The 27,522-nt window shown below is 56.0% G+C and overlaps 3 protein-coding genes and 1 non-coding gene across 8 annotated transcripts in view; 1 reads left to right on the plus strand and 3 right to left on the minus strand.

Annotated features, from left to right (window-relative positions):
• Nucleotides 1-2,206: 2,206 nt before the first annotated feature.
• RANBP1 (RAN binding protein 1) lies at nt 2,207-11,142 on the minus strand. Of its 3 annotated transcripts, XM_064362815.1 has the most exons (7): nt 10,983-11,038; nt 9,494-9,630; nt 6,760-6,917; nt 4,115-4,243; nt 3,178-3,243; nt 3,021-3,089; nt 2,207-2,600 (listed from the first exon to the last, which is right to left on the minus strand). In XM_064362815.1, exons 1-7 carry the CDS (start codon nt 10,995-10,997, stop codon nt 2,500-2,502), a joined length of 675 nt encoding a protein of 224 aa, XP_064218885.1. In that variant the 5' UTR covers nt 10,998-11,038; the 3' UTR covers nt 2,207-2,499. The 3 variants fall into 3 exon arrangements, with proteins under 3 accessions (XP_064218885.1, XP_012309639.1, XP_012309638.1); XM_012454216.3 differs by lacking the exon at nt 3,021-3,089 and having other exon boundaries at nt 2,207-2,597; nt 10,983-11,142; XM_012454215.3 differs by lacking the exon at nt 3,021-3,089 and having other exon boundaries at nt 10,983-11,142.
• Nucleotides 3,019-3,146, minus strand: LOC135269156 (small nucleolar RNA SNORA77). The gene has a single exon (XR_010337459.1). It is a non-coding gene; the product is annotated as a small nucleolar RNA SNORA77 (small nucleolar RNA).
• Nucleotides 11,143-11,420: 278 nt separating the features above from the next.
• On the plus strand, nt 11,421-16,588 carry TRMT2A (tRNA methyltransferase 2 homolog A). Of its 2 annotated transcripts, none has more exons than XM_012454212.3 (12): nt 11,421-11,746; nt 12,008-12,570; nt 12,832-12,940; nt 13,170-13,351; nt 13,536-13,650; nt 13,744-13,859; nt 13,935-14,046; nt 15,118-15,240; nt 15,396-15,471; nt 15,669-15,785; nt 15,896-15,992; nt 16,108-16,588. In XM_012454212.3, exons 1-12 carry the CDS (start codon nt 11,723-11,725, stop codon nt 16,337-16,339), a joined length of 1,866 nt encoding a protein of 621 aa, XP_012309635.1. In that variant the 5' UTR covers nt 11,421-11,722; the 3' UTR covers nt 16,340-16,588. The 2 variants fall into 2 exon arrangements, with proteins under 2 accessions (XP_012309635.1, XP_012309634.1); XM_012454211.2 differs by having other exon boundaries at nt 11,610-11,746; nt 15,648-15,785.
• A 427-nt stretch (nt 16,589-17,015) lies between these two features.
• The window catches only part of DGCR8 (DGCR8 microprocessor complex subunit), a 30,698-nt gene continuing 20,191 nt past the window's right edge, over nt 17,016-27,522 (minus strand). For both annotated transcript variants that reach the window (XM_064362814.1, XM_021673944.2), the window contains 5 exons: nt 22,579-22,679; nt 22,154-22,260; nt 21,441-21,568; nt 19,890-20,003; nt 17,016-18,887 (listed from right to left, as the gene is read on the minus strand). In XM_064362814.1, the coding sequence (XP_064218884.1) occupies nt 18,804-18,887; nt 19,890-20,003; nt 21,441-21,568; nt 22,154-22,260; nt 22,579-22,679 (534 nt within the window). In that variant the 3' untranslated portion in view covers nt 17,016-18,803. The remainder of the gene's footprint in view (nt 18,888-19,889; nt 20,004-21,440; nt 21,569-22,153; nt 22,261-22,578; nt 22,680-27,522) is intronic.

The raw sequence follows: 27,522 nt of genomic DNA on the forward strand, positions 1-27,522 counted from the left end.
CTGGGTGGCTGGTGCAAGTACCCACGTGGACGTCCTTGTATAGCCTACCCTGTGGTCCCGTGGGGCCAGTATGGAGATGCATTCTGTCCTCCAGCACAGCTCCCTTCCTGCAGCACATCACATCCTGCAGTGTCCACACGCTGCTTTCTCAACCGCGCCCTGCAACACAGCCCCAGCACTGGATGGCGCTGTCTCCCAGCCTTTCCAAGGGGCCTTCCCACTGTTGGGGACTCTCCCTTGGAGACATTTCTCCCATCCCCAGATGAAGGAAGTCAGCCTGGGATTTTATTGGAACCCCAAATCAAAGACAGAATACTAACCATCCTTTCTGTGCTGGTGGTGTCTGTCCTAGCCAAGGGCTTCCCTCCCGGAAGCTCCAGCCTATGCATGGGGCCCTCCCTTTCAGACAGCAAAACCTCCAACTGACATATGGGCCTGACAGCCTGTGGCCCCAGATGTCATCAGGAGTGCAGCACAGAAAGGTGCCACCTGCAGTGGACGGCGCCACCCTCTCAACACAAGAAGTTTGCTCAGCACGGAACAGGCTTCACCTCTTCTTGGGTGAAAAGGACACCACTGTCCCCTAGCCAACCTGCAGGAGGCAAGCAGTCCATGAGCACGATGAGGGCCATGGCTCACAGGACAGTCAAGATGCCAGTGAGACATCCTCAGTAGGCTTTTTAAACCAAGAGCAAAGACCATACTCTCAGGGATTTCCATAGTTCATTACTAAAGTAGTTTATCTGAACATATAGCGCACTGGAAAGCACAAGGGGTTGGCACAGCCTTCTCTCCTGAGCTGCTCAGTTGTTATGTTACAACCCCCAGATGCCACTGATGATTGTTCTCTTCCTTCAGGAGGGACAGACCACAGACCCTCTCTATAAATGGGAACCATAAAGTGGTTCCCATTTATGTAAAAATAAACCAACCTGAGTACAGTTGTCTCCGGAAGTGCATCCACCGGAGCAGTGGTCCCCCACCTTTTTGGCACCAGGGACCAGTTTGGTGGAAAACAATTTTTCCATGAACCAGGGGTGGGGGAGTGGTTTCAGGATGAACTTCCACCTCAGATCATCAGGCATTAGATTCTCATAAATAACACACAACCTGGATTCCTCACATGCGAAGTTCACAATAGGGTTCACACTCCTGTATCTAATCCCCTGCTCATCTGAGAGGGGGTGCTCAGGCAGTAAAGCTCACTCGCCCACCACTCACCTCCTGCTGTGAGGCCTGGTTCTTAACAGGAAAGACTTGTATCCGTCGGCAGGCCAGGGGTTGGGGACCCCTGCCCCAGAGGGACGAAGGACTGGTGTTTAAACCAGACAGGTAGTCACCAGACAGGACACAGCACACAGAGATCAGAGAGAATAGGGCCCAGGCCCAGGTGGAGAGTGGGAAAGAACAGGTGATGGCAGCAGGCAGCCAACCTCACAATGAAGCACCCCGGGCACGTGTTCATGACAAACAGTGACAGGGCACCTTATGGCAGTTGGGACCACACACTGAAGACATTGTCTGCAGACAATCCATGATACATGACGAACCCCAACAGCATCTTTGAAAACGTCTTATTTGAAGTTACTGCAGATGCCCACAACTGCAACCAACACTACCAAGTGTGGTCTTCAAGTCTGGGAGGTCCAAGAGCCCAGACGTCTTCTCCAAGGCCAGAAGGGCTATGGGGCTGAGCCCCACCCAGTACCAGACTGGCCTTTGTCTCTGCAAGGGCCACTCTACCACAGGGGCCAACCAAAGTCAGCCTTGGCCAATGCTAGAGACCCACTCAGTTGGCTACTGCCTCCCTGCTCCAAAGCCAAGGTACTCCGGGGGTCTTCCTTTCTCTCTGAAACACAAAAAGCCCACCCTTCCTCACCATAGAAAACAGCAGAGGCTGTTCAGGCCACACCTGGACACAGCAGAGCCCACGCTGCCCAGCCCACAGCCTTGCATCAGTGCCACATCCGGCACCAGACACCCCTGGCCACATTCCCTCCCCAGCACCAGCTCAGACACCTGTTTCAAGGCCCACAGCAAGACACAGACATGATCTGACACCAGGACAGGAACTCCAGGCTACAGTGAGGCGCAGCACCCACTGTCACCATGCACAGGCCCAGACACACACCCCGGGGGCTCAGGAGAGCGGCACCCACGGCGCCGACAGCACAGAGGCCCATACACGTGCAGTCCTGCCGTCTGGTCCAGGTTCCAAACGTGTTTTTTATTCACTATTTTTGATGACTATAAATAAGTGTTTCCACTATGGAAAAGAAAGCACAGTACATTTTCATGACTGGGGAATGGATTTTCTGAAGTCATCTTCAATAGGGCAAAAACTTAGAAAAAAACAACCTGAATGTTGAATTCAGTTCTTTATATAACGTCCCTTGTAAAAACAAAACAGAATAAAAACAAACCGAAAAAAGAGGGGCAGGGTATAATCTTTTTTAAAAAAAGGAAAGGAAAGAGGAAAAGGAAATAAAATAAGACGATTTATTGCTTCTCCTCCGCATCCTCCTTGGTCTCCTCCTTCACCGACAGAGTTTCTAGCTTTTCCGCCACTTTTTCAGCAGGATCATCTTTGCCTGGTCCTGCTAAAACACAGCAGCACAGTGAGAAAACAAGCACAGTGCACTCAAGCACACCGCCCTCACCAAGCCAATCCTGAGCGCCGCCACCCACCCACAGCAGCTCACCCGCTCTCAGGACAGACTACTGCCCGACCAAGCCACCTCCCGGAGTCTGTCTTCTTGAAACCCAGTGACCAAAGGAGGCCACGTGGATGCATTCGAGCACTGCCTAGATCATGGTCAGGCTGCTCAGGGACATCTGGCCACCTGCCATCACAGCTGCAGTCCAGCCTCACAGCAGAGGACCAAGCCCTCTGAGAGACAAACCAAGGACCATCGTAAAGCACCTTCTGCTGAGCTCCAGGCAGTGCCCGGACTCCAGCGCCCGCCCAAGTGGACGTGAGTCCAGGAACACTGACGTGCTCAGGGCTTCCCAGGAAGAACCTGTGTCCCCAGGCAGCTGCATCTCCCTGGATAGGTCAGGTGGCCACCACAGCACCCTGGAATGTTTATCTGGCAGACAGAAAAAGCACCCGCCTGGAAGTGCAGTCAGGTGCAGAGTGGGTCTGCAAGGAAGCCCCTCACCCACGGCACCACAGACCTTTCTTTTCTCTCTCTTCGATCTCTTTCCTGCATTCTTCAAACTTTGTTTTGAATTTCTGTGCATCTGTGTGGAAGGGAGAGAGAAGACTCTAAGAGCTGTGAGCAGTGGAAGGGATATGCCCTGGTGGGTCTGAAGAGCCAGGATTCACAGAAGACCCATTTCATGGTAATTTCTGTCCTAAGAAAGGGCTGGAGCATCTGACACTGGCCCTGGCCTTTTGCCTCCTTCCTCTGACTGTAACCGTTTAGGCAGACTGGTGGAGCGTGGGCCTCTCTGCCACAGGCTCGTCTCCCCACCATGTTGGTAGGGCTGTTGGGGCAGCCACTCCTGGAGCAAGGGCAAGGTCACTCAGCACCAGACAGCCAGCTACCAGGTGCCAGGCCACAGCACCCACCGATTCCTCCAGGAGCCACCAGACACAGCTTGGATGATCCGGACATCCACCTTCACACTGCTCGACACCCCCAATCTCACACACACACACACACACCAGACACCACACCCCTCAAACACTACATGCACCCAACCATACATCCCAGCCCCTGCTGGCACCCGGGCAACCATGAGGGGCCCCTGGCCCCAGCGAGCACGAGGATCAGCACTGGGAGGAAGCCCTGGGTCGGGTCTCAGGCTCCACAACACCTGATGGGAACTGGAACTTAAAGAGGAAACCAAAGCATCAAGCACAAGGCGACTGAGCAGACGCCGCTGTTCAGAAGCTACCTGGCAGCTCTGCATTTAAGGGGGAAGGCAATGCTTGTGGCTTCAGTCTGCGCACAGCCCCCAAACAGCAGGGCAGGGCGGCCCACACTACACACATCCCAGTTACTACCCACCTCCCCAAAAGGCAACAGTATTTGTTGCACATAACCCGCCACACTGCCATGCAGGTGATCCCCAAGTCGGGCGGGTCCCCCAGGGTCCCCTGGCTCACTCTCAGCATTCAGGAAGCGGATGGCCAGCAACTCTGGCTTGGGGCACTCGTCGGCAAAGTCAGCATGGGTGTTCCAGACCCAGGCACGGTCGCTACCCGCGTTGGGCTTCAGCTCCATCATCGGCGTGACTGAGGAGAGAGAAGATGGTGAGAATGGCGGGATGACTGAAACGTCAGCACACCCAGCCCTCGGCCACAGAGCACCCTGCTCATTAACCTGAGGGGTCTGCTTCAGACAACACCGGGACAGTCCATCTGGGGTCAGAGAACCAGGCTTAAACAAAGTATCAGAGGGCCTGAGTTTTATTCGAACCTTTAAAAATGCCCCATAATCACTTAAAACCAGGACCATCCTAATCGGGAACAGGCGGTCCCCTGACGGTAAGGCCATCTCCACGAGGAACTCGAGTCGTGTGCAAGACCACTTGGCACACAGACCCCCACCTCCAGAAATGCCGAGAAGCAGAGCAGGAAAAGCAGGCCCCAGCTCTAGTTCCAGGGCTGCGCTCAAGCCCAACACAGATCCCCTTGGTCCTGACCCCGACCACACAGTCAGAAGCCCGGGGTCAGATGTCAGGGCACAAGGCTGAGGGAACCCAACACATGGAGCCAGCCCATCTGAAAGTGGGGGGCAACCGAGGACTGGAAAGTGGGGCAGTTGCCAGAAAGGAACCCATTAGGGACTGCAGCCCGCAGCAGTGCACACCTCCATCCCCATGACTGATGCCTGGAGGACACAGGAGACAGAGCCACGGACTGCAACGGATGCCTCCCCGCAATTCCTCAGGCACAGGCAGCCCCAAGGGGAAATGACCCTGCAGGCAACCACTCTTCAGAACAGCTCCCTGAGAACCCAGAGCATCCCAGGTGGTGCCCACACCTAGCCCAGGCCACAAGCACCCCCAGGCTACCCCTACATGTCACCATCTGAACTGGGAGCTGGGGGATCTCGCCTACTGCAGCCTGCCACAGCAGATGCCAGGCCTCCTGCATGCCCCCTTCACACCCAGCCCCCAAGCCAGCCCACAGCCTCCCTGACACCCCACCCAGAGGCCAGCCTCTACCCACTGCCACTTTTCCTGTCTACAAGGGCCCATGATGGGCACAAGACACTACCGGCTATGCAGACAGCTCTGCCTAGATGCCCAGGGGCCCAGGACCAACTTACCATGCACACACAATAACCCGCAACCTGACCACGCTCTGGGAGCAGCACAGGGCATGAGGGAAGACCCCCGAGGAAATGATTCAAGCTGGGCTCGAGGAGGAAGAGGACCAGCCAGGGCGCAAGCTTCCCCAGGACTAGACATGCTGGGCAGGGAGGGTGGGGAACCCAGGAGCCAGTTCCCAAGGAAGTCTGGCAGGCCAGGCCGTGCACCAAGGTGCCCACAGCACAGGCAGACCCCTGCCCACCCCCCTGCATTGCCCGCAAGGGCCGAGCCACTCAGGCTCCTGCCAGCAGTCATCCTGCACCTGGGATGAGGGCCCTGCCCCACCGGACACGCATGACACTCAACAAACAACACTAGGAAGCTTACCAAAGGACACCCCAAGACAAGTGTACTTCCAGACATGCCACCAAGCCGGGCAGCACAATCTAAGGACAGCTGGCAGCCAGACACACTCGGGACAACCTATTGCCACTTCTTTCCAGGCCAGGCTGGGCCCCTCACAGGGTGGCTAGAGCTCTCGGCTGAATCTGCCCAAGGTCCTCTACTTATGCAGTTTCACAGGTGCTGAGGGCTTGGCCACCTTCTCCCCAGCCCCGTTCCCTCCCCAGGGAAGATCCTGGTGAGGGTGGAACACACCATAGCTGAGGAGGCTGGCGCCTGGGCATCTCACACATCTACCTTCACACTGCCCGACGCCCCCAATCTCACACACACACACCCCCAGACACCACACCCCTCAAACAATACACGTACCCAACCACATATCCCCCCAACACCACACACACGACCACATTTCCAAACACCACACACACACCCCAGTCACCACACAGACACTGATACCACACACACATTTCCAAACACCACACACACATCCCCAGACACCACACACAGACCCCAACACCACACACCTTCCTCCGACACCACACACACAACCACATGTCCAAACACCAACACACCCCAGACACCACATACACACAACCACGCTTCCAAACACCACACACCTTCAGACACTACACATACCCCCCAACCACCACCCCTCCAGACACCACATACAATCCTCCAGACACCACACCCCCCAGACACCACACACAACCCCAGACACCCCACACACATACCCAGACACCACATCCACACACACACACACACACACACACACACACACACACACACACACACAGAGCACCCCCTTGCCCTGCCCTGCAGCACTCACTCCTCGTCCCGAGCCCAGCCTGGGCGCCGCGTCCTCCCGTCTGGCTGCCTCCACACCCCTGTGTGCTCTAAGCTTCGCTGCGGGCCTGTCTGAGTTCAGAGGCACGTCTGAAAAACGTATTTCTGGTTTTAAATTCAACAAACACACCACAAACTTGCACTCCATGTAATAACACGCTCCCCAGTTCCCAGTCAGCCCTGAAAGAATCTTCCCGAAGGTCCCTTCCCGAAGGCCAAGCTGCTGGGGACTGCTGGGCCACCTACTATAGTGGTTGGCACAGATCTTCAGGGTCTTGTCCCGCCGCATGAGGAGGCGGATGGTCCCCTTCTCCTTGTGCTTCAGGAGCTTGACATCGCCGGTGCCTCGCTCCTTCCATTCTGGGAGGTCGTTCTCTGAGGCAAACCGGAACAGTTTCGCCCGCCTGCAAGAAAAGCCGTCAGGTTAGGAATGCAGACCTGCAGCCCATACGCAACGCCTGCATGAGAGGACACAGGACAACCCTGTGCTCAGGGCCTGACGCCTCCACCAACACCTCTGCCATTCTTCAGGCTCCAAGAACTGCCCGTCACGACACCACCAGAAAGCACAGCAGCCCAACAAACTCCAGGTCATCTTGAATTCCAATTCTACAACCCAGCAAATTAGACGACTGGACACGGTGGCTCACACTTGTAATCCCAGCACTTTGCGAAGCTGAGGCAGGCAGGCCATCTGAGGTTAGGAGTTCAAAATCAGCCTGGCCAACATAGTGAAACCCCGTCTCTACTGAAAACACAAAAATCAGTCAGGTGTGGTGGTGGATGCCTGTAATCCCAGCTACTCAGGAGGCTGAGGCAAGACAATCACTTGAACCCAGGAGACAGAGGCTGCAGTGAGCTGAGACCACACCACTACGCCTACAGTTGCAATATTTCCCCCAACAGAGACCAGCCTGTGCAACACAGCGAGACACCATCTCTACAAAAAGATAAAAAATTAGTTGGACATGATGGCTAACGCCCGTAGTCTCAGCCACTCAGGAGGCAGAGGCAGGAGGATCTGAGCCCAGGAGATCAAGGCTGCAGTGAGCCATGATCGCACCACTGCACTCAGCCTGGATGACAGAGAGGGACCTTATTTTTAAAAAAGAAAGAAAGAAAGAAAGAAAAAACGGGGGTGGGGAGGAGGGAGGGAGGGAGGGAATGAGGGAATGACCCAATGTAGGAAAAGAAGCCCCCTAGATGGGTTGGGCATCCCATGGTCACCGTGCAACAGCACCCCAGCCCAGAGACTCGGGGGAACAGCATGGATCAGGTGCGACAAGGACCTCCACCCTACACCCAGCATCCCTCAACTATGAGATGGCCCCTGTTCTCCCCGAGCCCCCAACCCAGAGAAGAGGCCCAGGCCTCTGCTCAGTCAACAGGCCCTGGCCAACACCTAGCCCTCCTGCCCAGGAGCAGCCCCTCCCACTGGGGACCGGGGTACCCAGAACCCAGCAGCCAACTCTCAGGGCTCAGGCTGTGCCCTCCCTCTGCACCCAGCTCTGCCTGCCTCTCTCAGATGACTCCGCTCTCTGCCTCCACATGATTCTGGCAAGGGAGATTGTGCCACAAGGCTCCCCAACAGGACACCCCTGGAGCTTTACTGCAGACGCCTGGGCCCACCCTGTTGGCCTCACCCGCCTCAGAGAGGGCCCAGGCCCAGGACACCAGGAACACCTCCCACCCAATGTGGGCAGTGAGGGGATAGGGGCAAGCACTTCACCCCAGGAAGGAGCTACTCCCAAACAGGGGCTACAGCAACACATCAGCAGAGTGGAGACCCAGCCACCCAGTGGCTTCAGGGAGATATCCATCACGCTCTGTGACCAAAGGGTGACACAAGTATCCCTCCTAGTTATCCTTTCCCAGGTATCTGCCCCCAGCCCCCTTCCTTGGAGAAGACTCACAGTAGGAATGACTCTCTCTGCTTCCCTCTCCCACCCTAGAGCAACCCAATCTTAACCTGGACTCTTGAAGTAACTTCAAGGGTAGGGGAGGCTCCATCAACTTGAACAGGGAAAAACTGCAACCTCATTTTCACTAAGGTATGTAACTAAACACAGTGTTTGACCGGGCGCGGTGGCTCACGCCTGTAATCCCAGCACTCTGGGAGGCCAAGACGGGCGGATCACAGGATCAAGAGATTGAGACCATCCTGGCCAACACGGTGAAACCCTGTCTCTACTAAAAATACAAAAAAATTAGCTGAGCGTGGTGGCACGCGCCTGTGGTCCCAGCTACTCAGGAGGCTGAGGCGGAAGAATCACTTGAACCCAGGAGGCAGAGGCTGCAGTGAGCCGAGATTGCGCCACTGCACTCCAGCTTGGTGACAGAGCAAGACTCCATCTCAAAAAAAAAAAAAAAAAAACACAGAACACGGTGTTTGTTGCAATCCTGAGTGTAGGTGACAGGCCACAGTCTCCGTAGTGCTGTGACGTTGTCACAAGACACAAGGCTGGTACCCATCACTGCAGCCAGCTCTTCAGTGAGGGTGTTAAGCAGCACACATACAGTTTTTTTAAAGTGGCTTTAATAACTAAACCATCACCTATTTTCATGTGTAATTGCAAGCATTATTTTGTGTATTAAAAACACCGGGTGGGGGATTTATAAGTTTCACAACATCAAAAAAGTCTATGCTGCAAAAAGTTAAAACCCCCTGCTCAACCAAGGGAATCCTTGGATCCTCAGAAGCCAGTGGCAAGGAAGGGCAGCAGGGCTGCCATGCCAGTGGACAGAGCAGCAACAATGGATGCCTTCCATGTGACTGGCTGCAGGGCAGCAAGGGCACCTGGCAAAGTCATGAAAGGAATGGGTTAAATTTCCACATGGATTAGTCACCAAACAACTTTAGGCCCTTCCTTTAAACAGCCTCAGTCCGATTAAAAGTCAGTCCAAGACCTTGATACCTATAAAAGTTGTAAGTTCAACCTTACACTAAAGATTCCTATTTCTAGGATATCGGCGTACTTACATTTTAAAAAGTTCCTCTTCATCTTCTTCCAGCGTTTTAATTTCTTGCTCAGGAAGAGAAACTATTGGCTCAAACTGAGGATCATGGTTGGACTCGTCTGCATTCTCAGTGGAAGTATCATGGTCCTCATGAGTGTCCTGTGGAGACAGATACAAAGAGGTTACACAGTTGGCCTATGGATCTGGCTCGCAGCCAGAGCCCAACCAGTGCCTGCAGTGGTCAGCCCCACCAGTGAAGGGCCTTCAGATACAAGGATGGGCCCCACCCCAAAGCAAGAAACTAAGCCCATTCTTCCACACTAGGAAAGGTTTGCATTTATACCCAGCTCCACAGACTCAGCACGTGAGTCTACAGCGAGATACCAGAGCTTAGGCCCCTCCCCCCGATTCACAGATAATCAATCATCTGTGCACAGACTGATGGGGGACCCTACAAGGCAGCCAACACTTGCAGAGTGGCCTGGGAGAAACTGCATCTCTTTGAGCATCAGTTTCTTCCTCATCCATAAAATGCAGATGATACCTGCTGTGTTAAGATCAAAGGACACAAAGGTAAGTCGAAATGGATTTCGAAATGTTCCCTTAAAGCAAAATGTAACCCTTTCAGTTTTTACTAATTTGGAAATAGTTGTGCTCTTGCTTACTAGAATGAAAAAGTTGCTACAGGACTTCCGGGATTTACAGTGGATTCACAGCTCTGCCAGCAATTTTTTCACAGTTTAGGAAACGATTAAGTAGATGAACTATAACTGGCACAAGTCATGAAATCCTGACCCAATTTAGAGAATAAGAAAGCACCAATAATCATATTTTAGGTTGGAGTCTTCCACAACACGAGCCGTAGTCACCCAGTAAGAGACCCAAGACTTCACCACTTAACACAAACTGGAAAAGAAAACATAAGCTTTTCGCTGCTCTTCACTGGTCCCCACAGTACTGCGGCTCCGCAGCGGCCCGCACTCACTCAACCAGACACCGCAGCCAACAAAGCCGCCCCCTGGGTCGGCGCGTCCAGGACCTGTGCCCCACGCTGGAACGCGACCTTCGGCCAGAAGCCGGCCGGTGGCGGTTCCAGACGTGAGAACCGAATGAATGAAGTGCTGCGTGGGCGACGGAAGCAATAAATGCACCGTACTAGTGGGAAGCCCCAAGTGGGCCCAGCCAGAGGAAACCTGACGCCCGCTCCAGTTTCCGGAGGCTGGGGTCGCCCCGCGTGGCGACGGCCGCTCCCCAGCCCACCCCAAGGTCACGCGGGCACCCTGCAGCCCCCAGGCCCAGAGCCTGCACCCCCAGACGCCTCAACTCTGCAGGCCTCGAGCCCCCAGGCCCCGCGCGCCCCGACCCCGCGCCACCGAGGCCCCACAAACGGCCGAGCCTACAGGCCAGTGGGGTTTGGCGGCTGCGGCGCGGGCCGCCCACGTGGCCGCTGATAGCAGCCCCACTCCCATTGGCCCCAACCCCACCCTGTCCCCGCTTGGGCCCGGCCGCACCTTGGCGGCCGCCATGGGGGCGCGGCGGCGGCGGCGGCTCAGCTGGGTCGGTCGTCGCTGGCTCCGCGGCCTCTTGGCGGCTACTCTTAGCTCTTTCCCTCCGCGTCTGGCGCCGGCGCCTCCCGCCTGCCCGCTCTTCCCTCCGCCCCGCGACCCGAACCTCGACCCCTGACCTCGGCGGCGGGAAACGCGCCGCGATTCAAAACCAGTACAGCTTTATTGGCTCATGCGGCGGACATTCTCATTGTCCGACCCGCCCCGCGATTCCCGCCAAAACGCCCGCGGCGCATGCTCGGCCCGCCCTTCAGCCAGAGGAGCACGCACTCCCGGCGACCCCCGCGCGCACTTCCGTCCTGGCCACGCGCGCCTCTAGAGCTGGCTAAAGCTGTTGGGGGTTGGAGCCGGCGCGTGGCGATGATGTTGCCGGAAGCCAGGACCATAGAGACGCGTGGCCTCCGCGGCACGCTCTGGCGGACTAAGAGTAGCGGGCGAAGCGAGCGGCCAGCGCGGGCCCCTGGCGGGCGGGCGGTGCAGCCCCAAGCCTGAGACCCGGACCTGAGCACCGCAGGTTCGATTCCCGCCCCCGCCCAAGGCGAGGCTGGCGGTGGCGGCGACCTTGCGGCGTTGCACGGGCTCTCTGAGCACCTCCCCTCTGAGCACTTCTCGTGTGACGGGCCCAGGACGAGGTGGCCAGGCGGCCCCCGTGGCGCCCCTGGTCTAGGCGGAGAACGACCTGGGCGATGAGTGAGAACCTCGACAACAAGGTAGAGTGCGGGGAGACGCTGAGTAGAGACGGGATTGGGGTGGGAAGAGGCAGAGTGGGGCAGGAAATCTGCCAGAGAAGATGTAGGGTAGAGACGGGTGCTTTAGGGTAGGAAAGGATACGGGAATGGGATCAGGAGGGTAGAATGGGGGAGGGGAGGGACAGGGCTGAGTGCAGAGTGCACCGACGGAGGTCTGGGTGTGCCATAGGGGAGCCTGGGGGGCCTGGTCCTCACCCTAGCACCCCATCTGTCCCCACACAGGGCCCAGAGCCCATGGAGAGCTGTGGCCAGGAGAGCAGCAGTGCCCTGAACGGCCCTACAGCCTCGGTGCCCCCTGCAGCCCCAGCAGCCCTGGAGGAGGCAGAGGAAGAGGGGGCTGGGGCAGCTACAGGGCCCGGGCTCTACAGCTACATCAGGGATGACCTGTTCACCTCTGAGATCTTCAAACTGGAGCTGCAGAATGTACCTCGCCATGCCAGCTTCAGCGATGTCCGTCGCTTCCTGGCCCGGTTTGGCCTGCAGCCCCACAAAACCAAACTCTTTGGGCAACCACCCTGCGCCTTCGTGACATTTCGCAGCGCTGCAGAGAGGGACAAGGCCCTGCGCATTTTGCATGGTGCCCTCTGGAAAGGCCGCCCACTCAGTGTGCGCCTGGCCCGGCCTAAGGCCGACCCCATGGCCAGGAGGAGGCGACAGGAGGGTGAGAGTGAGCCGCTGGCAACACGAGTGGCCGATGTAGTGACCCCTCTATGGACAGTGCCCTATGCTGAGCAGCTTGAGCGGAAGCGGCTGGAGTGTGAGCAGGTGCTGCAGAAACTCGCCAAGTGAGTGAAGTTGGAGGCACCCCTCCTGGCCAGGGCTCTGCCCAGCCCTGTCCTTGCTCAGCCTGCCTGTCCGTGCACCAGTCAGGAGGCCCAGCACAAGATCTGGCAGCCCTTTTGGGAGCTAGCCAGTGAGACACCTGTGTTACCATGGGCACAATGACATCCCAAAGGAGGGGCCAGGAGGCTGGCCATTTGGGAAGTGGCCAGGCATGGGTGGGGGGCAGTAGGTGGAGTCCAACCACAGATCTGCTCCTCTTACAGGGAAATCGGGAGCACCAACCGTGCCCTGCTGCCCTGGCTGGTGGAGCAGAGGCACAGGCACAACAAAGCCTGCTGCCCACTGGAGGGGGTCAGGCCATCACCCCAGCAGGTCAGGCTCGACTTCAGTGGCCACAAACCCCTATACTGGGTTTTGAAAAACTTTGCTTTTGCTCACCTTTCCAGTTCCTCTCCCTGCTTTGTGTTTTCTTCTGGTAACTTATCACATACCTGTCAGTTGTCGCTCTTGTGTTTTGACTGCCAGCCCCTGTGGGGAAATCAGGGTTTTCAGGCACAAGCGCTGGGCAGCCAGGGTAAGGTGCAGCTGTCTCTCCCTGCAGACGGAATATCGTAATAAGTGTGAGTTTCTGGTTGGCGTCGGGGTGGATGGGGAGGATAACACCGTGGGCTGTCGGCTCGGCAAGTACAAGGGCGGGACGTGTGCTGTGGCAGCCCCGTTTGATACCGTGCACATCCCTGAAGCAACCAAGCAGGTGGTGAAGGCCTTCCAGGAGTACATCCGGTGAGGACCTGTGACAGGGCTCCTGGGAAGTTCTGCGTGGTCTGGAAGCAGAGGGTGGGGATCCCACCCTGGGAATTCTGGGGTGCCTGCCATTTCAGCCAGATGGAGGAAGGTGTGGCCCAAGGAGAGAGCAGAGGGCTGCTTCCCCAGTCATGGGCACCCAGCCAACTCGTGATTCCCACAGGTCCACTCCATACTCAGCATATGACCCAGAGACGTACACAGGCCACTGGAAGCAGCTGACTGTGCGTACTAGCCGCCGCCGCCAGGCCATGGCCATTGCCTACTTCCACCCCCAGGTCTCAGGCAGTGGCCCTATTCGGGGAGGGTACGTACCTAGCATGGGTGGGCCTCAGCACATCCTGATGGGAACTTTTCACCTCTTACTCCAGAAACTGAACCCTGAGGAGCTGGCAGAGCTGAAGGCCTCCCTAGCACAGCACTTCATGTCAGGGCCAGGCAGGGCCAGTGGAGTGACCTGCCTCTACTTCATGGAGGAGGGACAGCGGTGAGGAGCCCGAGTTGGGTGGGACGGGTCCCTGCAGGGGTTGTGACACTGAAAGACCTGCACTTCTGCCCGCAGAAAGACTCCCAGCCAGGAGGGCCTGCCCCTGGAGCACGTGGCTGGGGACCGATGCATCCATGAGGACCTGCTAGGGCTGACCTTCCGGATCTCTCCACATGCCTTCTTCCAGGTAGCCCTGAGTACCTGGTGTGCATGGGGACATGTGGAGGGAAGCCTGACGCAGTGTCAGGACATGATGGGAATGGTGGGCTCAGGTGGCGAAATCTGAGGAATGAATCAGCAGGGGAGCCACAGGGGAGGGTGAATAGGAAAGAGGTTGGTCGTCACTGATTTGATTCATGACAACCTAGAGGTACACACAGCAGTGGCCCTTCTTGTCACAGGGAGGTTGAGGCGTGGCCCTCAGTGCACTACCAAAGGGCACTGCTCTGGGCTTGGCAGGAGGGAGGCCGTAGTGGCCTCTGGGCTGGGGAACACTTTCACCGTCCCACTCACTGCTGCAGGAAGGCTGTGGGGACCTGGAGCAGCGGGTTTTGGAGACAGGCCTGGCAGGACCTGCTGGAGGGCCAGGTGTGGGGGTGGGAGCTGCAATTGGGTAACTCCAGGGGCCCTGTTGTGAATTGTGGGAGGCAAAGTCTCCTTGCTGGGGCAGGAAAGGTGCAGCCTGCTGTCCCTCATGAGCCCTCAACCCATCAGGGCAAGGAGGAGGCCATTCTCAGCACAGGCCTGGCTTTTAAAGCTGGGGGCTGCCAGGCAGGGTGGCGCGTGCCTGTAGTCCCAGCTACTCGGGAGGCTGAGGTGGGAGGATCACTTGAACCCAGAAGTTCTGGGCTGTAGTGCGCTATGCCGATTGGGTGTCCGCACTAAGTTCAGCATCAATATGGTGACCTCCCAGGAGCAGGGGGCCACCAGGTTGCCTAAGGAGGGGTGAACCGGCCCAGGTCAGAAACGGAGCAGGTCAAAACTCCCGTGCTTATCAGTAGTCGGATCACACCTGTGAATAGCCACTGCACTCCGGCCTGGGCAACATAGCAAGACCCCATCTCTTAATTAAAAAATAAAAATAAAAAAGCTGGGGGTAGGGTGAGGGCATTAGCAAGAGTGGTCTAAGGTGGGGCCATGGAAGAGGTTGGGCACCAAGGTGGGCAGCAGGATGGAGAAACCATGAACATGGATCTCGGGGTGCCAGCGGCACCACAGGAGGGGGGCCGTTGACATCCTGGGCACTGCCTTCCCCCAGGTGAACACACCTGCGGCCGAGGTGCTCTACACAGTCATCCAGGACTGGGCCCAGCTGGATGCGGAGAGCACAGTGCTGGACGTGTGCTGTGGCACCGGCACCATTGGCCTGGCCCTGGCCCGGGTGAGCCCTCCCGCCCCACCGAGGGCACCTTCTCCCCACCCCGCAAGAGCCCCATTGACCCTAGCTTGAAGGCACCACAGCTGACCCCATCTCCCCATGCACTCCCCTCCCTGAGGTAGCCCTGGGTGGGCTGACATCACACTTTTCTGTTTCAGAAGGTGAAGAGAGTCATCGGAGTTGAGCTGTGTCCAGAGGCTGTGGAGGATGCCCGGGTGAATGCCCAGGACAATGGTGAGTGGAAAGGCCGTGGATGGGGGCAGGGACAAGGGCAGCTGCCACTCCTACTGCTAGCCTGGGCAGTGGCTAGGGCTCAGGGGCTGCCTGACAGGTAGAGCAAGCGAGCAAGCTCCTTGGCTAGAGGTTCCCCAGGGCTGGCCCTGTGGGGAAGGTGTGCTGCCCTTTGACAGGCCACGGTGCCGTCTCTTCAGAACTGAATAACGTGGAGTTCCACTGCGGGAGGGCCGAGGACCTGGTGCCCGCCCTGGTGAGCAGACTGGCCTCCCAGCACCTCGTGGCCATCCTGGACCCACCCCGTGCCGGCTTGCGTGAGTAGCTCCTGCTTAAAAAGGTGGCACAGGAACAAAGACATATGGGGTGGCTCACCAGGTTGTGCACACTCTGGCTGTGGGGACCCAGCTGGTATCTGCCTCCTCAGATTCCAAGGTGATCCTGGCCATCCGCAGAGCCGAGAACCTCAGGCGGCTGCTGTACGTCTCATGCAACCCCCGGGCAGCCATGGGCAACTTTGTGGAGTGAGTGTCAGCAGGGGCCTGGAGGGGGGCAGGCCTGGTACCAAGCCCCCAACTCCCACAAGAGCCCCTGACTAGCCCACTGGCTGACCTTCACACCTCTCTTTTTCCCCCACAGCCTCTGCAGAGCCCCATCTAACCGGGTGAAGGGTATTCCCTTCCGGCCGGTGAAGGCCGTGGCAGTGGACCTGTTCCCACAGACCCCGCACTGTGAGATGCTCATCCTGTTCGAGAGGGTAGAGCACCCCAATGGCACAGGGGTCTTGGGGCCCCACAGCCCTCCAGCTCAACCCACACCAAGGTCCCCAGATGACACCCCACAGGAAACCAGGGCCTTCCCCTCATCTTAGGCCCAGGACCCATCGTGGGAACAGAAGCCAAGGGACTCCCCAGACCCCAGGGGTGGAGAAAGGCATGGCCTGCCAGCAAGGATGTTCAGAAGTAGGCAGCCAAAGGGTGCAGAACCCTGTGCCCCACCAGGACTGGCCTGCTGCTGGTGGGGAGGGGCCCTGACCAAGAAGGCGGCCTGTTCCCCACCCACAGGGCCTTTGTAGACTGATCAAGGCTGTGAGGGCCAGAATAAACAACTGCTCAATGAAGAGTGTTTCTGTGATGAGAGCCAGGGCTCTGAACACAGGGCCTCCTTTTTGTCCCCATGGGGCCTGGGTGCCAGAGAAAAGGCCTAACTAGGCCTGGGCAGCTCTGTAAGCCCTTCTGCACAGTTGGGAGTCAGGGCAAGAGCTTTTTAACAGAATGTTGGATTTGATGCTGAAACTTGAGGCAGAGACAGGTCTGGGAACTGTGTATCAGCTGGGTGAATGGGGTGGAGAGCACTGGGCAGTGAGCTGGCCCCTCCATGGCCTCAGCCTGGCAGAGGGCATCAACCAAAGGGACCATACTGGGGTGCTGCTCAGCTATTGCAAAAGTGGGGTCCAGCCTGCAGTGGGGCCAGGAGGGTACCTAGCCAGTCAAGGGTTTACAGGGTGCCAGCCTCTCACCCTCAGAATGAAGACACTAGCCATTCCCTTCTGGACAGTTTGCTTTATATGTTCAGACAGTCAAGGCTCACCTTCCAGGCGCAGCCCAATGCCCTTGATGGCATCAGCACAGGCTCCCCTGCCCCGGCCTTGAAGCACAGCTGTGTGCACGTGATCCACACCCACACTTGGCAGACAGGTTGGGGGGAACAGGGAGACCGCGAGGGAATGGCAGCACCTGCTGTGGCGCTGCCTGGGAAGAGCAAGACGCAGTGAGGTTCCCCAGCCTCTAGAGGAACACATGTGCACAAAGCTTTGGTTCACAGGCGCATCTGGCTGGCTAAGGGCAACAGTCACAGTCAAATGACTATTCACAGCTGTAGACAGGAGGCAAGACAGAAGCAAGTATCTAATTACAGCAACTTGAGTTGAGGGTTTCTTTTTTAAAGGTCAACACAGAAGCCAACCTTGGTCACACAGGTGAGGGAGGGATATGCTGTGGGCAGCCCACGGGCTGACACTGTTCTCTGACAAAAAAGGTGCCATCTGTACCACCTGTGGGGGACTTGGTGGAGCACAGAGTCAGCAAAATGCTGGACTCTTGCTTTAGATGGTGCACCACAAGCACACAGTACCCTGAACAGTTGCTAGAGACAGGGCCAATGGCAGCCGCCACCACCAGGGCCTGCCTTTGAGCACACCCTGGTGCCTCAGACTCAGGCAGGAACACATTTCCATCCCACACCCGTCCACAGGGGCCACCAGTAGAGAAGCAAGCTGGGCACTGGGCCTGGCTGCACAGAGCAGCTGCCTTTGACATCCAGAGAAGCCACTGTCACAGGTGACAGCTCTGGATCAAGAATGGGCTATGATGAAGGCCCTTCCTTCTTGTTTAAACAAGTCCACTTGCTAAAATGCATGATTTCAAATCTACCTTCTACTCTCACTGTAAAAGTCTCTTTCCAAATGCTAAAATATCACAAAAGCTTTAAAAAAATCAATGGATGGACATATGGACTCAACTGCAAAAAATCTTTGTAAAAAACTGTTGCCAGAGGCCAGCAAAGGCAGGGCCTCAGTGTACGGGGAGGCGTGTTTAGGGCGTTAAGACTTCATCAGAAAAAGGGGCCCCAGGAGGCCAGGGCAACTCTGGAGAGGTGGCAGGACGCTGTCCTCGCTGGCATCATGTCCAGACTGGTGAGTGACCACCTTAATGGTTTGCCTGCAATCCCAGAAAAGTAGTTCTGATGCTAAAATTCTGCTTATTTTAAGCCCAAAAGGTTTAAAATACTCCTTTCTGTTCTACCTTTACAAAGAAAGGGAAACACAGAAGGCAGGTGGGGGCAGGGCACCATATGTGCCTCCTAACCGGGTCCCTGCAGCAACCCCGCAGGTGCCCTGGGCACAAGGGCCACCTGGCATCACGGGCCAGCCACAGGACTCAGCCATCCCCTCTCATCTGCCATCCAAGCATCATGTGTCATCAGTGCATATTACATACTAAAATTCATGAAAGCCTTCATAAAAACAGCCTGCAGCAGGTGCACAGAAACAGGGCCACCGCTGTCCAGTCACCAGCTGCCACTGGTGCAGTCGCTGAGTCCGTCTATTTAGGCCTGGAGCTTCCCAGGAAGAGCCGCTGCTCCACATGTGTGCTGTGTGGCCGTGGCTGTCCCCATACACCAGAGCCTCCACCCTCAGGCTGGGCCCACAGACAGGTTGGCCACAGGGGAGGAGCCTGGGTTGGAGGCCTGACACTGTGGTGCACGATGCGTGACTACTGGTCTCCTCAGAAGTGCCGCTGGCGGCCCCCGTGCCCTGGCCCATGCCACCTCCCTCACACATCCACGGTGCACAGGGGCTCGCCGCCGGGCTGGGCGGACGCCACAATGGACATCTTGGGCTTCTTCCGAGTCTCCTCCTGAAAGAACAACAAAGACCGGGGTGCCGCTGAGGTGGGCTCAGTAGAGGGTTGGGAGGGCACAGGGTAGAGGGGGAGCCCAGAAGACCCAGGAGGCCCTGCAGCCCCAAGGGCACCAGTGCTTGTGATGCCAGGCTGGGAGGAACAGGGAAGGCCTGGGGCAGGCCATGCTGAGTCTGCAGCCTGGAGGCCCCCTTGATTGCCATCAGAGCATGGTGTGTGCAGCCTCCCTGGTAATCAGGACACGTACCAAGAAGTGAAGAATTTTGGGTGCAGTTACAGTGACAGGCCAGGCCTCCCCACTAGGTGTTTCTCCCTTGCCCAGCCTTTGCTTCCCTCAGGCCCAGCCAGGAGCACTGTGTCCTGTACCTGCTGCCCTCCAGCCCCACAGATCCTCTCCCGACTAGGGGCAGACCAGGCAGTCTCACTGGCTCCAGGAGGCCAAGCCCCACCCCAGGGAGCAGCGAGAGACCTGCTGGCCTGGACGGCAGCAGACACCTCCTAGGGCTCTCACTCAGGCTAGGGGACTACCACACTTAAGAAAGCTCCCCCAAAGAAGGCCCAGGTGGGCGGGTCATGCTGTGGCCACAAAGATGATACCTGAGGACAGAAGACACCACTACCAGCCTGACAGGCCCCTCTTTGAGTGTAGTTCCCAAAGGTGGCTTTAGGAGGCTTCATCAGGACCAAGCCCTACAGATTCAACCTTGGCAGGCACACTGACCTACCTCCAAAAACCCAGTGTAGACATGGGACCCAGGCGGCCCACCAAGGCTGTGACCTTCATGGTCCACCAGGCTGGCCTGCCAGCTCTCTAACAGAACCAAAACTGAAGTGACTTGTGAAACTATCATACATGTTGAAGCTTTATCTGATTTTGGAAGAAGGATCCAAGCATTTCCAAGGTGTCCGCTCAGGCACAGGTCCTGGGGTCTACTGTCCCTCCACAGCTGCCACAGGAATGGCCATGGCCTGGGAGCCCTCTGCTAGGGTGGCACTCACCCTCTCCTCGGCCAGCCTCTTCATCTCCTCCTGGAGCTTGCTGAGGATGTGCAGGTTGGGCTTGTTCTTCTTAGCATACTGCTGCAGCTCAATCACACTCTTGTCCGACGTCTCCTGGGAAGCACAGCACCTCACACTCAGACTGCAGGTTGTAGCTTCATGGCCTGCCCCCTGCCCAGCAGCTGTAAGCCTGGGACCCTGAAGGCAGGCGCTCCCAGGGCCTGGCAGACACGAAAACAGCCAGGAGCTGTGGCCACACAACTGCAGGCTGACTGCCCGCCTCAGTGATGCCAGGCCTGCTGACAGCAGCAGAGGACAAGGGGCAGTCCACAGCCACTGGGGCTTACTTTCTGCCCACACCACACCACTTATGTGGCCTCCTGCCCTGGGCAGAGCAGGGAGGTGAGGTGCTGATGGTACTCAGAGCCCTCATCAAGGAGGGAAACCAGAGCATGGCCGCAGCCAGTAGGAACAGCACACTGCAGAACAGCTGCAGCCCGGCCCGTCAGCCCCAGGCACTGAGCTCACTCTCTGCTCACTCTCTGCACATTCCCCGACTGCAGAGCAGCATCAGGCTGGCCTCAGCCCCTTCCTATCTTAGGCCAGCCCCAAGGGTGCTACGGTTCCACGGGATGCCAGCATTCCCCACAGCTGCGGCTGTGCCAGGCTGGGACTTTACCACTCCTGCTTAGAGAAGTTTCCCACCCTGGGGCCCGCGTAAGGCTTGCCTTCTCTCCCTCCATCAGAGCCAAGGACTACGCACAGCAAATACAGAAGCAAGCACTACCTACATTTCAACTCACTTCCCAAAAATGTCTGTCCTCAAGTTGCTTAACACGCCCTGGTGGCCTGCATAGACCCCCTTACCCTCGGACACAGGGCCCACCCACCACATAGTCCTGGGGCCACCCCACATGCAGCCCCCACCCTTCCACATCTATTTCCCATTCCACTGACCAAGATGGCAAGAACCCAGAGAGTTTCTATAGTCATTTGGGGAAATGAGGAATGTGAACACTCACCTCCCCATGTTTCCCTCCACCCCTCAGGAGCGAGCGAGCACTGGCTTACATTGCAAGATCTTGGCCAGAACAGCAGAAACAAGACAGATGGCACACACATGCTCTTCTCTTAGAGCTGGACCGGCACTGGTACTAGGGACAGCTGCCCTGACACACTCGCTCTCCTTCAAGCAGGAAGGACTGGGCCTGGCTCCCGAGCCTTTGCACACCTCCAGGCCGGGTGTACCTTCAGCATCTCCCGCCCAGCCCTGCCTTGCACTTCAGCCATCCCCCTACAACCCACATAGCTGGGCCCAGGCTGCGTTCCCAATCACCCACACTTTACTGACCATTCCCAGCAGGCTGGGGTGGGAGATGTAGCTGGGACAACCCCACCCCCTGCCCACAAAACCACACAAGTAGCCCAGAAGAAAGGCAGCTGTAAGCAAGAGCAGAGCTGCCCAGCCCTGCCCCTCTGAGCACAGAGCCCCAGTAATACACTCCAGGGTGGCAGCACAGGCTGCCCGGCAACCTGATGAGGGCCAGTTACCTGCTTGACCATCTTGCTGCTCTCACGGCCATACATGCGCAGTAAAGACCCCCAGTTCTTGACATGTGGGTGCAGCAGCTGAAGGATCTTCTGTGAAGCTAACTGCTTTCCAACTCTCTTGTTCTTACCTACACAGAGAAAGAGCAAGCTTGGAGAGAAGGGGTCATGAACACCCAGTGCTCATGGGACACCCTGCTGCCCCTAGCCCTCCTGACCCACACCTCGATGGCCAGCCAGGGCACATTCTACAAGAACAGACAGCATTCTGCCACTGCTCTAGGCACCTGAGTCTCACAGCACCCAGCTACCACCTTGAGAGTGGCCCCTCAGAGTCCAGAAGCTGAGAGTGCAACCACTCAAAGACACACAGCCGAGAGCTTCGCTCCCTCCAAGACCCACACCTACTGACACAGGGAGCAGCAAGATTCTGCTGGCTGTTTGAGGAGAAGGGCCTTTCCTCCTGCCACAGGGACAGGGGCTGGCCAGAGAGAGGGGTGGCAGGAGGGGAAAGGGAGAAGACAGAGAAAGTACAGGCAGGACAGCCGCCAGTCCACCTTAGGGTGAATGTGTGGCGGCCAGCACACACAGCTGGGCTTAGGGATGATGCCAGAGCAACAGCTGGGAGCAAGCCAGAGAGGCACAGGGCCACACCAGGGGCAACCCGCCTGGCATCACCCCCGGCAGCCACCAGGCAGCAGGGAAGGAGTCCTTACACCACCCTCGCACTGTGTGCTTGCCACACGCCATGACGTATTCACTCTTCTGGTTTTTCCCAGGAACCACTTCAAACTTGATAGATGTGTCACCCATTCCATGGTTTCTTTAAGAAAAAACAGACAACAGGTGGCATCCCCTGAGCAGAGCAGCCAGCGGCCTCTGAGGAGGGCTGCTCTGGGAAGCCCTTAAAGGCTGAGGAAAAAAGCAAGCCTCTCCCCAGAATGCTTCTTACCCGGAGAGAATTCTCCACACACCCGATTCAGGCCTGCAGGACTGACTGGTGGCCAGGGCCACGGGGCTGCTGTATACCCAGGGAAACCCGGCCATGCCTCCACCTTGGGACAAACAACCACGAGGATACGAGATGCCAAAGAGGAGCTCCCCAACCTGACTCCGGAGGGAAGGCACCCCCCTTCCCTACCTTTTAAGGCACTCATGAAGGATCTGATATGGAGACAACAGCCCAGCCTTGCTGGTCAGCTCATAGACCCGCGAGTCCTCGATGCTGATGTGGTTAAAATACTACAACACAAAGCAGAGGCTCATGAGTCCCCACCAGCCTTTTCACGGCTGGGCCTGCAGTTGGCTTCCCCCAGATGCTCCGTATCTCTTCTTATGAGTTCGCCTAGCACATCATACCCCCAACTCTGCAAGAAACCCACCAGTTATGGGACACGCTCTGTACCTCACCGTCCAGTTGCCCATCTCCAGAGCCCACAGTGCCACTCTGCCCTCAGCACTGTGGGACAGAGTCTGGCATCCCAAGGGGGCCCCAGGTACATGGCTGGCTGGCCAGGCCCACCTCACCTGGATCTGACTCTGATCCACAAGGCACCCTTCTCAGAACTCTAAAGATAAAACAACTTTGGAGAGAGCCTTTACCATCGCCACAACTGAGACTACAGGAGAGGAAAAGTCAGCCAGACCCAAAAGCTGGCCTTAAAAGGCCCAGCTTCCCAACAGCTGAAGCCCCACACAGCCACACAGAGCCCAGCCCCAGGTGGCCAGCAGGGGCCTGGCCCACTTTAGTTTCCAACAGTGTCATCAGCCTGCAGCCAACCCGAGAACACACACGGGAAGGGCAAGAGAGGCAGACAGGGAAACAAATTTCCCAAGTTACACTCGAGGGAACGGGGAGATTCCACCCTGTTCCCTACAGTGAGGTGTAGGGAAGCTGCACCGGGCTGAGGTACAGAGGGAGCGCCCACTGCACATTCTCCGACAAGGTCTTTGGCTAAAGCTGAGAGCTCCTCCTGGGTGAAAGATGCCGTCCAGCCTACTCCAGAGCATGGACAACCTCCCTGTTGGAGCTGCTGTGGCAACATACCACAAATTAAATGGCTTAGGACAAGATGTTTATTCTCTTGCCGTCCTGCATTCCGAAATTGAGGCCTCAGGAGGGCCGTATTCCTTCAGAAGTCTCCAGGGAACCTCTGTCAGCTCCTGGCAGCCCTGGCATCCCTTGACTATGGCAGCATTGCTCTGATTTTCATATGGCCCACTAGCCCTGCCCTGCTTCCCCCTTCATAGAGAAACACCAGACACACTGGATGAAGGGCCCCACCATGCTGCTTCAGTGTGGTCTCATGTTAACCTAACTAATGCTATTTGCAACCATCCTCTTTCCAAAAAAGACCACACTCTGAGGTACCAGAGATTAGGCATCAGCCACACCCACACAGAACTTCCCCCACCAGCCCGATTCTGGAGGGGTCTGCAGGGATCTGGAGCCTGCGTGGCCCATGGGCTGCGAGGAAGCATAGAATTAAATGATTCACACACCTTGCTGTGCAGGCTCCACAGTGTGCCAAGTCCACTCCGCAGGGACGCTGGCCCTACAAACAGGGCAGCAGGCAGCTCCTCTGCCCTCACCGCTTCAGCAAGCAGCAAGAAGGCCAACTTGCTTCAGGTGCATGGAAGAGGAAAGCGTTGGCCAGGCACGGTGGCTAACACCTGTAACCACACTTTGGAAGGCTGAGGCAGGTGGATCACCTGAGCTCAGGATTTCGAGACCAGCCTGGCCAACATGGTGAAACCCCATTTCTACTAAAAACACAAAAATTAGCCAGGCATAGTGGCGCGCGCCAGTAGTCCCAGCTACTCAGGAGGCTGAGGCAGGAGAATCGTTTGAACCTGGAAGGCGGAGGCTAGAGCGAGCCGAGATCGCACCACTGCACTTCAGCCTGGGCAACAGAGTGAGACTCCGTCTCAAAAAAGAAAAAAAAAAAGAGTAAGACACTAGCCCTGAGGCTGGCAAGCGACAAATCCTCGAAGACGCCGCTCCTCTCAAATGCACAAATCAACATGGGTCTTCTTCCAGGGAAGGTCACTCACCAAGAAATCAGGCCCTGGAACCTCAAGGTCTGGCCAAGCAGCCGACCAATTAGCAATGTCCAGTGCTCTCGGCCCACAAGGATCCACATACCCCACGACTCTGGGACTGGCCCTGGAGAATCTGAGGCCGTGGCTCGTACACACACAGCTAGAGAGCACGCTCAGAAGTTTCTGGCAAAAGACCTACACCAGGATGCCCTGCACCAAGCTGCCTTGAGCCACACATGCTACTAAGTGTTAATCCACCAGGGACAGGTGGAGGCTCCAGCTCCTAAGAGCAGACGAATGGCAGAAGGGACCTGCAGGCAAATCCCGGTTGCTTCTGACAATAGGAGAAACCTGAGCAATCAGTGCCTGGCAGACTCCAAAGGATAGCACCACAGATGCCCGACACCTCTACGTTCCACTATCTAGATGAAATGGACCAATGCCTGGCAAGACACAAACTATCTCAGTAGTCTCAACAGCTCTACACCCATTCAAGAAACTCAACAGTAGTTCAGAGTAGTCGTAGTTACAGTTAGTAGTTCATATAATAGTAGTTTAAAACTTTCACACTAGGAAAACTCCAGGCCCAAATTTTAAGGAAGAAATGATATCAATTCTATATCTCTCTCTTACCCTTCTGAAAAACTCAGGAGGGCTTCTTCCTACTTTACTAACCACACCATGACATGAACACCAAGCAATAATGGTACAAAAACTACACTCATATCCCTCATGAACACAGACGCAGTAGGGAACTAGCAAATTAAAGCCATTAACACATGAAAAGGAATATACACCATACCCAAGGAGGACTTACCCCAGGATGGCATTTTTAAAAAATCAACATAATTAACCATATTAAGGAAAACTGGATAAGAAATATACAGAAAAACTACTAGAATAAATGAATACAAATAAAACAAATTCTAGCTCTAATACTAGCAATAAACAATCAATCGGAACTAAGGTACTATTCACCACAGTGCCACACATAAAATATTTAAGTATAAGTCTAGTAGACTATGCACAGGGCCTGTGTGCTGAAAACTGCCGACCACCCATGAAAACTAGCAAAGAAGACCTGAACAAATGGACAGATGGACTGTGCTTATGATTTGGAAAACTCAATATTGTTAGGCTATCCATTCTCCCCAAATTGATCTACAGATTAAATACAATTCCAATCAAAATGCAGGCAGAATTTTTTTTTTTCCTGAGACAGAATCTTATTCTGTTGCCCAGGCTGGAGTGCGGTGGTGCTATCTCGGCTCACTGCAACCTCTGTCTCCCAGGTTCAAGCAATTCTCCTGCCTCAGCCTCCCAAGTAGCTGGGATTATAAGTGCCCGCCACCATACCTGGCTAAGTTTTATATTTTCAGTAGAGACGGGATTTCACCATGTAGGCCAGGCTGGTCTCGAACTCCTGACCTTGTGATCTGCCCACCTTGGCCTCCCAAAATGCTGGGATTACAGGCATAAGCCACCGCACCAGGCCTTTTCTTTTCTTTTTTTTAAGATGGAGTTTCGCTCTTGTTGTCCAGGCTGGAGTGCAATGGCACGATCTCAGCTCACTGCAACCTCCACCTCCTGGGTTTAAGCAATTTTCCTGCCTCAGCCTCCCAAGTAGCTGGGATTACAGGCACCCGCCACCACACCCAGCTAATTTTTGTATTTTAGTAGAGATGGGGTTTCACCATGTTGGTCAGGCTGGTCTCGAACTCCTGACCACAGGTGATCCACCCACCTCAGCCTCCCAAAGTGCTGGAATTACAGGCATGAGACACCACACCTGGCCCAGAATTTTTTATAGAAACTGACAAACTGTTTCTAAAGTCTACATGGAATAGCAAAGGAGCTAGAATAGCCTAAACAATTTTTTGAGAAAGAATAACAAAGTCAGAGAATTCCCACTCTCTGATTCCAAGACTTCAAGTCATCAGGAAGGTGTGGCATCAGTGAAAGGACACACAGCTTAAGGGACAGAAGAGAGCCCCGAGGCCGGGCGCGGTGGCACATGCCTATAATCCCAGCACTTCAGGAGGCCCAGGCGGGTGGATTACCTGAGGTCAGGAGTTTGAGACCAGTCTGACCAACATGGTGAAACCCCATCTCGAGAAAAAAAAAAAAGAGCCCCGAAACAGACACTTCCATGGTCACCCAGTGACTGAGAAAGGTGTGAGGGCAATTCAAGGTAAGCATGCACCTGCCACATGGCCCAGCAACCCCATACCAGGGGTTTACCTGAAGGAAATGAATCTGCCTATCACACACAGACCTGGAGGCCTTAGAGCAGCCTTACTGCCCATCACCAAAACCCAGAAACTTGCCAATGTCCCTCAAGGGAGAATGGAGAGACACCCTGAGGGGCAGAGCCACCTGATGGCCAGCACTCAGGAGTACAAATGACCACACTACGGATCTGTCACACCAAGCCATGCCAGAGGCTAGGTTCAAAGGCTACCTGCCATGTGACTCCAATGAGAGGACATTCTGGTGCTGGCAAAACTACAGGGGCAGTTCAGTGCCCGCCAGAGGATACAGGTGAGAGAGTTTGGCCAACAAAGGAGAATGTGGGAGTGTACGGAAATGTTCTGCATCTTGATTGTAGTGTTGGCTACATGACTCTGCATTTGTCAAACTCACAGAACTGTACCAAAAAGTGAATTTAGCTTTATATAAATTTTAAAATAAGTTGAAAAAAAATGAAAACACTTGGTCATTCATACCTAAATTTAATAGCCATGAACCACCAACGCACAGCTACCAACAAAATACCAATAAGAGGGCCGGGCACGGTGGCTCACGCCTGTAATCCCAGCACTTTGGGAGGCCGAGGTGGGCGGATCATGAGGTCAGGAGTTCAAAACCAGACTGGCCAACATGGTGAAACACCATCTCTACTAAAAATTACAAAAATTAGCTGGGCATGGTGGCTCGTGCCTATAATCCCAGCTACCTGGGAGGCTGAGGTAGGAGAATTGCTTGAACCAGGACCAGGGAGGTGGAGGTTGCAGTGAGCTGAGATTGAGCCATTGCACTCCAG

Source organism: Aotus nancymaae, unplaced genomic scaffold (genome assembly GCF_030222135.1).
Source record: "Aotus nancymaae isolate 86718 unplaced genomic scaffold, 86718_ANA_hifiasm-v0.15.2.pri h1tg000049l, whole genome shotgun sequence".
Taxonomy (NCBI): Eukaryota; Metazoa; Chordata; class Mammalia; order Primates; family Aotidae; genus Aotus; species Aotus nancymaae.

Excerpts from the sequence above, each read along its gene's own strand:
- RANBP1 (XM_064362815.1), bottom strand. Across the intron at positions 6,918-9,493 it reads GAAGAGGAACTTTTTAAAAT|GCGGGCGAAACTGTTCCGGT; the intron begins GTAAGTACGCCG and ends CTTTTCTTGCAG. Across the intron at positions 4,244-6,759 it reads GATCTGTGCCAACCACTATA|TCACGCCGATGATGGAGCTG; the intron begins GTAGGTGGCCCA and ends CTCTCTCCTCAG.
- TRMT2A (XM_012454211.2), top strand. The coding sequence starts at position 11,723 with ATGAGTGAGAACCTCGACAACAAG. Across the intron at positions 11,747-12,007 it reads GTGAGAACCTCGACAACAAG|GGCCCAGAGCCCATGGAGAG; the intron begins GTAGAGTGCGGG and ends GTCCCCACACAG. Across the intron at positions 15,786-15,895 it reads CCCACCCCGTGCCGGCTTGC|ATTCCAAGGTGATCCTGGCC; the intron begins GTGAGTAGCTCC and ends CTGCCTCCTCAG.